Source organism: Abramis brama, assembly GCF_963993115.1.
Source record: "Abramis brama genome assembly, chromosome: 21".
NCBI classification, from domain to species: Eukaryota; Metazoa; Chordata; class Actinopteri; order Cypriniformes; family Leuciscidae; genus Abramis; species Abramis brama.
The window spans coordinates 21,477,517-21,489,536 of record NC_139983.1 but is presented as its reverse complement, the minus strand read 5'-3'; the positions used below and the strand labels follow the sequence as shown (position 1 = coordinate 21,489,536).

At 38.2% G+C, this 12,020-nt stretch overlaps 1 protein-coding gene across 1 annotated transcript; it reads right to left on the bottom strand.

The window, feature by feature from the left end:
• Positions 1-1,048: 1,048 nt before the first annotated feature.
• grhl3 (grainyhead-like transcription factor 3) lies at positions 1,049-11,701 on the bottom strand. The gene is made up of 15 exons (XM_084097501.1): positions 11,560-11,701; positions 10,145-10,304; positions 9,994-10,058; positions 9,175-9,391; positions 8,867-8,946; positions 8,525-8,675; positions 7,890-8,001; positions 7,509-7,603; positions 6,445-6,603; positions 5,496-5,577; positions 5,076-5,209; positions 4,316-4,442; positions 4,097-4,182; positions 3,928-3,992; positions 1,049-2,093 (listed from the first exon to the last, which is right to left on the bottom strand). Exons 1-15 carry the CDS (start codon positions 11,574-11,576, stop codon positions 1,976-1,978), a joined length of 1,668 nt encoding a protein of 555 aa, XP_083953627.1. The 5' UTR covers positions 11,577-11,701; the 3' UTR covers positions 1,049-1,975.
• Positions 11,702-12,020: the final 319 nt, after the last annotated feature.

Genomic DNA, 12,020 nt, shown 5'->3' with positions numbered 1-12,020 from the left:
GAGTCTGAGTCCTTAACATCCGATTCCGAGTCGAGTCCGGCCGAGTCCACAAAGATTTAAATGATTTGAAATTAGCCGAGTCCGAGTTCGAGTACCCCAACTCTAGGCCATATAGTAAACTTTAAACATGGCAGAGGGGAGAGGATTGCTGTGAATTCTTTACTAATTTCCACAACAGCTAGGCCTACATCGCCTTGTAGTAGGCTATATGAGTAGCCTTATAATTTGAAGCGTATTGTAGACTATGTTTCATACACAGTGAAAATAGCATGTATTTGACAAAATTCTTGAATTGTCAGCAAGTTAACTCTAGATAGCACAGCGAATTTTAATTTGTTAATAATGGGACGCTAAATATAATTTTGGCTTTAATAAGATTTTCCAATAAATATGCAATAATAATAATGGTGTCCTCCATGATTCCTGTTCCAAGAACTTAAATGCGCCGAGTTCATAATGACAACTTCAGAAGTGGGAAGTAGGAAAATTTCTGGTGTCATTTGCTTCCAGATATTTTTAGCATAAACAGCTTGTTATGGTGCTTAATATTGCAAACTGGTTGGCCTATTTCTTAATTATATATATTATTTGATATATTTTACCGGCTAATAAATCGGAAGTCTCGCACATTCACAGAAAACATCTTCCGTGTTGAAAAATAATGTGAAGGCAATTAGCTGGTCTAATGGATTCGGTGGCAGGATTCGATTCAAACCAGCAACTCCAGAGTTTGTGGCTCTTTGGGGCAATTATAATAAAGAAACGATTCATATGAGTCATTAGTGCGTGAATCAGAAGGTTATTGTGATGTTTGTTTTCGCGGGAACCGCGCGTTGCAGCTCCGCCGCTGAAAAGCAAGGCGGGAAACATTGCTGCGATCTGCGACACAACTGTAAAATAGGTAAGTGCAAATTATGGAAACCTGTGAACTTTAGTTTGAGTTCTTACACAATATTTTTCATATTCCTGACTTCACCATCAATCACAGTTTGCGCGACTTAATGAATTGATGATTTATGCAAGGAAATTCAATGACAACACACTTGAGTATGTTATGGATTTTTTATTTTATTTTCCTTACAAAAGCAAAGGCAGTAAAAAAGGAAACACAGCTTTAGTATATCAAAATTGTTTGACAGAAATACAAAGCATTTGAAATGTAAGTTTTGTGAAACAAAAGCCACAAAATTAAGTCAGCATTATTTAATCCGATGTTTTGGCAAGTTCGATATTGCAGTGGTTCGTCCGAACTTACTTGTTAAATGTCGGAGGACAAATGTCCGGTTGTCCTGACAACCGTTACAGCCACACAGATTCGAAATGTGTGGAGTCAGTTTTCAAAATGTGATGATCTTAAATACTGACAGATACACGGCTCTTTAAGGGGGAAATGTGTGACTTAAAGGTCTAAGACACTTGTGTGTGTGTTTGTGGAGCGTTTCAGATGTGAAACTAAGACTGATAGCTACAGCACCCTGACTGGAAGTATGCTTAAGTAACACGCGGAAAGATTAATAAACATGCAAACCATAAAGCGATACAAACGCCTCACATCCTGTCCTAGAAATGATAGGCCTATCATAAGCAGCAAAGAGGCAGCATTAAAAAGGCAAGTTTATCATTGAAATAATAACATATAACTTTTTAAAAATCATGTCAACACACAATATTATGATAATTATGTATATTTACAATTAATATTTACAATGTACCTTGTTGATCATAATTGCTCATGTTATAAAATAGTTGTAGATAAAATACAAAAGGTACAAAAGAGGTAACTTATATTTACACTGGTCAATAATGATATGTCTGTTGAAACTGATAATGATATAACTGGCAGGTGAGCTCTATTGTTTCCATAGCAACAGTTCTGGCACTGCAGAATCTGTCTCACAGTCCTGCTTTTCGATCGAGAGGGCAGAGAGAAGCTGCCAGCAGAACCAGGTGTGGTGTGTCTAGTTGATGATGTCATTTATAACTCCATTAGTGTGATCTGGAAGTGGCTGATCATAATTTCAGTGATCTCAATGAGGAAGGCAGAGTGGTTGCTGTAATGCTCGATGATGTTGTCGTCCATGTTCACAAAAATCCTGTGGATAGAAAGAAAGAGAGAGAAAATAAGTTCTAGAATTCTTGTTAAAATTCTGCCCTATAATTTTCATGCTGTGCTGATAACCGATATATTGGCGATATTAAAATTTGAAACTATTTTAATAAATGAAAACACAAAAATCATTTTAAATGCTACAAGTGAAATTAGGCATCACGACATGATAATGCACAATATGAAAAAAGGATATTCACTATGAGATTTTCTAAAGATTACATTTAACATTGTTATTAAATTATTAGTGTTTTTAAAGAATAAATATGAGAGTGTAATATGACAACAGAGTAATCTAAATGTAAAAACAGCATATTTTATATACCTATACATTAAAAAACTATAATACTGTACTAATAGTTATAGGTGATAACTGATACATGTTGGTACCATTGTGTATTTTTAGAACCAAACACACACAAACTACATCACTGTAAAAAGTGATAAGTTGACTTAACTTAAAAAAAGTTAGGAAACCTGTTGCCTTAACTTTTTCACATAACAGTGTTATTTTTGTAACATTTTTATAACTTTCATTTTTGAAGGTTTCCTCACTTTTTTTAAGTTAAGTCAACTGATACCTTTTTACAGTGACATTTTAGATCAAAAGTTGCTTCTCATCGGCACAAAAGCCATAACGCTTTAATTCTGACACCCGGTCATTAACATTTGCACATCACTGCACATTATTTATTTTAGTCATTATGTCTGTGTTGAGCTGTTGAGTGACACTGACTGACGTACAGATGAACTGTGCCCTACCGACTGCTGAAAGAAACCTCAAGCATTCATGTTCAATCTTCTAAAGCATTCATCATTCCTTCTCTAAGGGCAGACCCTGATTTAGATCCTTAAAAACACAAATCTTTATCTCACGACTTACGCAATCCATTATTTGGCACAACAGTCGTCTCCACGGGGCCAACATGTATACGTTGTTCGGGTGTATGACAGACTAAGAGCGAGGCTATGCCAGTTCTCCCAGCCCTGAGGGTGGAGGGAGTCTGATTGAAGATTGGAGCGAAAGAACGACCGAGAATGCTGCTCGACCTGTCCCTATCCCTCAGCCATATCATCAGCTAACGGCCTGAGGAAAGTTAAGCTCCAAGTTACACAGCTCTAGGCTAGGTTGATTAAGACAAATGCTTTTTTTGAAAGTCCTGGACATGTTTCTTTGACCTACCTAGGTCAAACGCTCCTTGAATGCTTCAGAAGGCATGTGAAATACAGCCATGTAATTATATGCTTTATTTTAATGCCTTATACTTTATGATGCACTGAGGTGAGTTATTCCCACACATGTTCTTCAATGGATGAGTGAACAGGTAAGCGCAAATATCTACATGGTGTCATGGGTGATCACCAACCAAAGAGATAAATGGTGCTCTCAGTAGTTCGCACGTAGTGTCTCTTACACAACCAGACACCAGCGCCGCCTTCCTATCAGAGCCCTCATCTCTACTGTTTCTCTCTGAGCTTCATAAACCACAAAAAAACATACAGCGCAGACAGATGACTACCTATGTTGAAATCATCTTGTCTTCCTCCTTTTCTTTTGCTTTTAATTCACCGTCTTTTTAAAGGGGAGCAGCAATCATCACATTCCAAACACTATAGATCTCCTGTCAACCCGGTCTGTCGACTTTGCTTCCTGGCAGCTCGTTGAGATGGAGCTCAGATTATAAGAAATGGGTTTAACAGTCGTTTATCTCTATGAAAGAGCTTTTCGACATCCCTCTATCTGTATCCGTGACTTCATCACAGCTTGCAACAGTCCCCAAACGTTTTCGCCCAGTGAAGTTTAGCTTTATCTCACTCACCCTCTTTTGCACTTCTTGAAGATTTTCCCAATGGTGTCTTCTTGCATACCGTACTTTTCTGAAATCTGAGAAGGAAGAAATGAGTCATGTCTTAGGTACAATTCCTCTCAAGGTTCGAAGTGAGATCTTCACTAAACTGTGTAACGGAAAGAGAGGTTGAAAAACTCACCGCTTCTCTCAGGCCCTTGAGGGTCGGCGTGTTCAACATGAGGGCATCAAATACTTCCTCAGTCTCTCGTCTGACGTAGAGTAAAACTGAAGATAAAATAAATCTACTATCAAAACACTGTGGGACTGTGATTTGTATCGCGAAACAAAGTGAAACTGAGATTGTTTTGTTATGTTCTCAGGTTACTGCTTTACTAAAATGATCTTGAGTCTACTGTACCTCTCTGTTGCTCGTCTTGGCGGGCCTGTTTGCTTGGAGGGGAGCTGCTCTGGTCGCCGACATCTGCGTAGCTGCTGTTACGTTTCCGTGATGTCTTGTCCATTTCTTCCAGGCTAACAGGGGGCACCTGGACAATAACAAAGAGATAAAATCAAAGTTGTTAAAATGTCACATGGTGATGATAATGATAGCAATATTATCACAGTGACAATGCAGAACAAAATGTAGGGTGGTCTCATGATTTCCTAATCCTTTGCTAATATGCTAAAAACGCTAATATGGGCTCTTTCTTCATGTAAAAAGACCAAACTGGTGGCTGAAATTTGGACTGTGGGAAAAAGGCCTGTCGGAACAGTCTCCATCCCTCCACTCTTAGCCTGTGTAAACACAGCTGAAAAGCATCTCTTCAACACCCTCAGAAGAAGTGTGTGTGTGTGTGTGTGCGTGTGTTTGAGCTCCCACGGGTTAATCCCTGTGTCAGTCAGCATGGCCGTCCCCATCTCAGGTGAGTTTCGCTCGCTGTCATGTAAACTCTGGAGCGCACCAGTTAGCATGTCTGATCTCGAGATCACTTTCTCTCTTTCTTTTCCAAGCCCACTTCTTTCCCACCACATTTTTTCCCACACTTTTCCCTCTCTCGCTCCCAGACTCTCACCCCTCGGGGTGTTGGTGAACATGACTCAACAATGCTGCGGTAAGCCGCATATCCTAGGATGTAGGGAAGAGCATGTGTGTGTATATGTGTGAAAGACAGACGTACCAGGCCACAGCGCTGCATAGTGCTGAAGTGCATCTCTGGGATGAATAAAACAGGTTGTGTGACATGATCATCTAGAGTTTTAAAGTAGGTAGAGTCCTTTCCAACAGAGCTTGAGACTAGGGACTGTTTGCAACCTGAGAAGAAGAAAAAAAAACGTTTTAACGTAACACTCAAAGTAATAAATGAAAATGTTTCATAAAGGCATAATTAACGAAAATTAGACCCTGGTGGAAAACACTGCTTGGCTAGTAGCCCGCGCAGGTAATTTAAGCTTGTGAGCCCTCTTTTACACATCATTAGTCACAACATGGACACCAAATGGGGAAAATTTGCTCTGTATTCTCTTTATGATTTTGGTAGGGTGGTAATGGGTGTTCCCTGAGAGTCTCAGGCTGTAATTATGTGACTGACGGCACTCACCATTGTTGCTGGAGTCTGCAACATTCTTGGTCCTCCTCTTGCTTCTCTTCCTCTCCTCGTCTCTCATCTTCCTCTCAGCACCCTACAAGCATTTAAGAGCAATAAAACATTTAGAATCTGAGCAAATAAAAAAATATCAGGACAGCTTGTAAAACCCCTCTTATAAACAACTCTGAGTTCATGTCTAGTTTAGGTGCCAGCTGTGTAGTAGATATGCAATTGATCCAGCTAGAGAAACCACAGCAATGCAGTAAAGCACTCTGTTCACCTTTTGCTGCTAAACCAGTCAGACGTGTGTTAAATCTGACCTTCCAATCATGCATTTCCCCCACACAGTCAATCAGCTAATAACTATGGCTGCCGTGGAACGCTCAAACGAGCTTTAAGGAGATGAGGGAGATAGCGCAGTGTGCTGTCTGTCATTTATCTGATCAGCTCAACAAAAGAAATCAATAGGAATCACATAGAGTAAGGGTGAGTGACATCGAAAGAGTTCACAAATTCACAAATACTTGTCTTTTTTTCTGCTTCAGTGAAAACAGTTATCGCGTAACTGAAAATGTGCCAGTAAGTGATCCGAGGTCAGACATAGACCGCTTTATGAGTAAATAACTTAGTAGGTCATGAGTCAGGACAATGTTTTGTTTTAGAGTTTATGACGCAGTCCAAGATGAGCCAAACAAGCTACAGAAATCCAATGCACACCCTGATAAGTGTTTTAGTTTTCATCAAGCCTTGAAATGTAAGCGTGCATCTTTTCACACTGTTATAAGATTCTCTTTTGTTTTTGCTTCTTATATTTATAATTTAATAATATAATTATATTTGTATAAATATATTATTAAAATCTAAATATATTTCATAAAAGTTAAACATTTTATATATCTTTTATATACGTTTTTTTCAAAAAAAAAAAAAAAATTTTACACATAATTGGGCACTGGCTCACCTTATCGCAGAAGATCTTGACCTGACAAACAGCTCTGTGAATAAGACGGTTGTTCCCTGAGCTGAAATCATACGTGTCGATCTGAAGATTCAGAGGAAGACCTTTGACCCCCTTCTGTGAGGAGAAGTCGGTGCTCAGAGAGTTGATGCCAATGTGAACCTGTGAAACACATCAGATACATGAAATCTCAAGAAAGCATTGTTTAATTAGGAAGCTAGATTTGTTACTCAACGACATGACAGTTTATATAGAAAAATAAAAATTCAGAGTAAAAGAACATGCATTGTTTAGTTCATGCACAGGCCTGTCAAAAAAACCCTATGCTTTGACAAAAGGAAGGGTCAGGGATAAGACACATTAGATGTGTCATATGCAAATATGGCGTGAATGGTTGTTCAATAATTCCAATTCATTTCAAAAGAAAAGGAGTGTCCATATGGAGAACAACATGGCGAGATCCAACATGTTAGAACCGGAGGCAAAACAATCAAAAACAATCATCTAAATAATATGATGATGATCATAAACTGAAGGAATAAATTAATGAACAGGTGCCGATGTCCGAGTTTTCAGATTAACATTTAATTCTGATTATAAAAAAGGGCTGTTGCCATATTGCTTGGCAACTATAAACATTCTAACATTAGACTAATTAATTATGAAGAATTGTTTATTTAGTTGTTCCAATTATTAGCTAAAGCTATAAACCTTAAAATGACTTTTATCATATTGCTGTAGTTGCGCTTTTATTAAGTCAATAAAAGTGCGTTACAGTGATTGTATTTTTTCTTTCTGTCTCTGCTCCACCTGCTGTGAGTTTCGTTGTCCCACCCATCACTACCCTAGGGGCATGCTGAAATGTGCCCTATTTCTCTTTCTCTTCTTTCCTGCTTGCTTCCTTCCCTCCCTCTTTCTTTTTTATTCCCTATGATGACAAGTGCCTAAGGAGGCTGCATACCGTAGATACCACTGCTCTCTGACACTCCTCTAAATGATCCTCCTTTCAACCCATCACTTCACAAAAACAAGTGACAGGTGGATCTGTGCGTGTGTGTGGTGTTCACCTTTGCTTCTTCATTGGTGTTCCAGATAAAGGACAGCGCGTTGAAAGCAACCTCTTCCAAATTACTCACTCCACTGAAAACTTCCTTGTAGTCAGCTAAGAGTCAATATAGAAGAATTTATTCATATAAATTGGATTCAATTCAACACATCAATCAAAACCTTCCACCTTAAATGACATCTGACTTTAAAGTAGTAAATCAGTATGATTTTTCTTTTTCCAAATAAAATGAATAAAAATGATACGCCATATAGCCAATGAGGTAAACGGAAATATTGTAATTCAACATATCTTTAAAAATCTTTCAATAAATATATCTTATATTATAAAAATATTAAGAATTATTTTTGCAGTGTTCTTTAGGTAGAGTGATATTACGCACCGATATCAATGACTCTTTGTTTGACGGTAGGCTGTCGAGCATGCCAGTGGTTCCAGTACTTTAGCTGCATCTCAGGACTCTTGTCATTCTCAAACACAGCCATGATCACCGTCTGAAAGAGATAAAGGAAGGAAAAGAAAGCATTATTACAACCTGTTACTTTGTGGTTTTTAGAGAGTGGTGACTCCCTATAGGACAATACTTGACGTTTTGCCGTTTACCAAGTGACGTAATACCCCTTTCTACTAATACCCCTTTCACACTAATACCCCTTTCTCTCTGCTTTGTCACTGACTAGCAGTGTGTGCTTTAAACAAAAGAGCCAATCTGTCACACCTTCTTCTCCATCACCTGAGTTTAGAGTCTTACAGTATCAAAGGCATATGAGTTTGGCCTAGTATAGAGTTAAGGAAACTTGCCCTGAATCTTCTTTGCAGTGTCACGTCAAGGTTACTGAGCCACAAAATGTCAAAATACGGTACTTTAAAAGATGTAAATTATCTTGTAACGCTTTCTCTTTGGAGCAGATTATTTGATGGAAAAAAATATGTTATATGGCGAGCATGAGACCTTCATTTCCAACAAATGTGCTATTTTAGAAATTCCCAATGTGAGTTTTTGAAAGTATAACTTACTTTTACTTTGCTGCATGCCACCCCAGCAGTGCTGTCCACTCCCTGCAGCGTGATGGGGTAAAACTGCCCCTTGTTGAGGTACACCATGGGTATTTCTGTAGTTTTGTGCTGGGACGCTTGTGGGGAGCCAAGAACGAATTGGAAGTCATTCCTGTGAAAAACAGTCAAATTAAAACATTTCTATGCAACGGCATTGCTCAGTTTTTTACATAGCGTACTAATATCTATTACTTTCTATAGCTTGTATAAAGTAACCAAATGACAGTTATTTTTTATAGAGGCAAAAGAATGAGAAAGAAAAAACTATGACTGATTTGTAAAGGCTCAGAAAGCCTGTCTCACCTGTATCTTTCTGGAGAAGAGTTGGGGTAGGAGTATACAGGGCTTGTCTGTCCCACAAACGCATTGCGGTTGCTTAGAGGCTGTTTTTTGAAGAAAACAAACACATGTGTCAAAAATTGATGGTAATCATATTTGACAAAGCACCTGTTTTAGGCATTCATGACATATTTTTTGTTGTATTTGTTGTAATGGCTCAGAAACAACAACAAAAATACATACTATTATTAATATATAAGATTATTATTTTAATAAAAATAATATATATACTAATTTAAAATAAAAAATAATTTTAAATGTGCTTTGCAAACCTCTGGGGTGACCTCGAGAAAGGTTGGGTGAGATTGCCATGATTTCTGTGACTGTGGGGGGAGGAGCGACTCCAAGATGTTGTTGATGTTGACTGGGTAGCTTTCAGTGTTCGCTAATGGTTGCTTTACGTGGCTGAAGGGAATATTGTCAGAAAGAATTTTCATGATCTGAGCGTTCTCCAGTGTGGCCAGCTCAGGGGAAGAGCTGTTCGGTGTCCTAAGGGAGAAATGCCAATACATATTATGCACATTGAATTTTTTATAATTGTACTCAGTCCTTAATGCTATTTACACAAGGACATCTGTTACCTATCTAAATGATGACAAAAAAGTGTTAAAGTCAATAAAAGCTTTGCTCAATCTCTGCATTGTTTATGGAGCTTTCTTTCCATGAAAAGGAAAGCCAAACACTCTGGGCGGGAGCTGTTTGCTACCTAACGCTGATTTTTTTTTCACTGTTTGAGTTTCTCGGCTGGGTTTGACATCGGGGAGACCAACAACAAGCTCTATAGGCAGCTATTTTTCACTAGCACAAAAGGGTGCTGTGTAGTGACTCAGTCGTTTTTGGGATGGGTTGAAGGAAAGGATTAACAGCTGAACCAGCTCTGACCTCAGATAATCTTTGGCTAAATTACTCAACCTAGCAATATAGTACTGGATGGAGAAAATGTGACATTTAAATCTGGATGACTTACTGTTGTGACATATGTTCATATTGCCTTCTGTCTGATACTATAAACTGACTGTACTTCTTTACTGTATGCTTAGTATTGTAAGCATTTTGATTCATAAATGATAAAACTTTATGGTCAAACTTACCTCTCCTCTCTGAGTTTGTACATGCTGCTACCACGGGTACATGCCATCATCTGCTCTTTTGAAGTCTGAAAAAAATATTTACAATATAACTTTTGTTTATAATACAAATTGAATAATGATAAAATATATATATATATTTAAAAAAAATTACCTTGCAGGTATCATAGAAGATGTCAATAGCCAGGTCTTCATCTGACTGAAGTCTGGGTTTAGTCTTGCTGATTTCGTCCTCGTAAGGCCAAGAGTCCATCATGTAATTGTCTGAATAGCGCAAGTAGTTGAAACTCTCGTTCTGTTGTACCATGAGAGCCCTAGTGGAAAGACGAATGAGATATTAGCACAGATAAAACATCAAGCATTCCCAAGAACTGCAACATGTGATTTTGCAAATGTCGGTAGTGTGATGTATGGCAAAATGATTTAATAACAGCTTTAAAGGCCACAAAAATGTGCCTCTGGTGCACATACGATGCTCAGTGACAAAACCACAAAATTGAAGTGAAACCTTCAGACTTCAAGCCAATATAATGCTCAGGAAAACCTCCCCAATCACATAATTTCAGGCAAAAAAAAAAAAAAAAAAAGGCTAAATGTGAAGAAAAATGGTGGCAAACATCTACCTTTCTCTTCTCATATACTCTGAAGGGCAAAAACTCTTGAAACGGATCAACGGTCAGAAGCAAAGAACTTAATTTTAACTTAACACAAGCACCACAAACAAAAGACAAGGATTTGAAGAACTCCTCAAACAGTTAGATTTGTTTTGAGACTTTCCCGAACTACTAGGATTAGCAATGAGGTGGTCTGCTTTGATAAGCTAAAATGCAAACAGAACTGTTTAGGCACCTGTGCTCACACTTAATGAATGAGCATTTTTGGTTCATTTCTTTAAAAAAAAAAAACACTGGAAAAAAGAAAAACCTGCATAGAATTTAAATCCCTGTTAAGTACCCCTATTGACTAATTCTAGGCACCTGCATGTTGACATAGACCCCAACCCGCAACACATTAGCACAAGACTGATGTGTTTCTGTTTTTGTGCACTTGGGACCTTAGGACAGTTACACTAGGCTGTCTGTCAGCGTAAGAGACCGAGAATGTGTGTTTGGGTCCTGGTGTCAATTTTCAGCAGAAATTATCTTCATGCACTCATTCATGTGGGGGCCCGTTTACTCGAGAGCAGAGGGTGAGTGGGAGAAGAGGAGAAAGACATTACTCAAGAGGAAGAGACAGCTCAGAGCGGTGAAACTGCAAACTATAGCGCAACCCACAAAGAAATCAGATGAATCATATTAAACAAAATGCATTTTTTTAGTCCTGCATTAACAGCTCATTTGAGAATGTCTAGACAGTTGCTGATAATATATTAAATATGATATATTTTTTAATATTTAAATGTATATATACCCTTAATAAAACAAATAGGATTTTTGCAAAGCAATTATAGCAAGTCATTTTTAATTTTTGTGTTCAACACAGCCAACCAACAAACAAAAATACAAAAAAAGAAAGAAAAAAATACTTTGTAAAATTGAATGGAAATAAATGTAACAAATAATGACTTACTCAATCTCCTTGGTCATGACTCCTCTGACAGGCAGTGGTGATAAAATCCTTAGTTTGTTATCTTGCCTCTTCTCCCAGATGTGTTTGTACGTCTGGTTGAATGTGTGTCTATGTGTTTATATCCTGATAAATGAGGTGGTTTGATTTGTATCCACATCGTCTCTCCATTTATAGCAGGTTGCCTTCTTTGCTCTGATTGGCTGCCAGCCTGAGACAGGTGTGTGATAGGACAGGTGTATCCTCCCTTAACTCTCTCAGTGCTGGAGAGAAACTTCAGCATGTGTGTGTGAGTGGGGGGGGGGGGGGGGGTGTAACTCATTAACACCTCATATAAAAGACTGAGAGTCTGCAGCCACAGGTGTGAAATGCATCTTATTTGGGATCAGAAACCAAAGGCACAGGTGAAAGTACATGGTTTTAACATGTAAATTAAAGGTTGTGTCATTCTCTCAATCTCCAAT

Bases quoted from the DNA above. Each gene is read 5' to 3' on its own strand.
- grhl3 (XM_084097501.1), bottom strand. The intron at 9,392-9,993 runs GTAAGTTTGACC...TTTCTCCCTTAG, and splicing joins TACAAACTCAGAGAGGAGAG to GACACCGAACAGCTCTTCCC. The intron at 4,443-5,075 runs GTACGTCTGTCT...GTTATTGTCCAG, and splicing joins CTATGCAGCGCTGTGGCCTG to GTGCCCCCTGTTAGCCTGGA.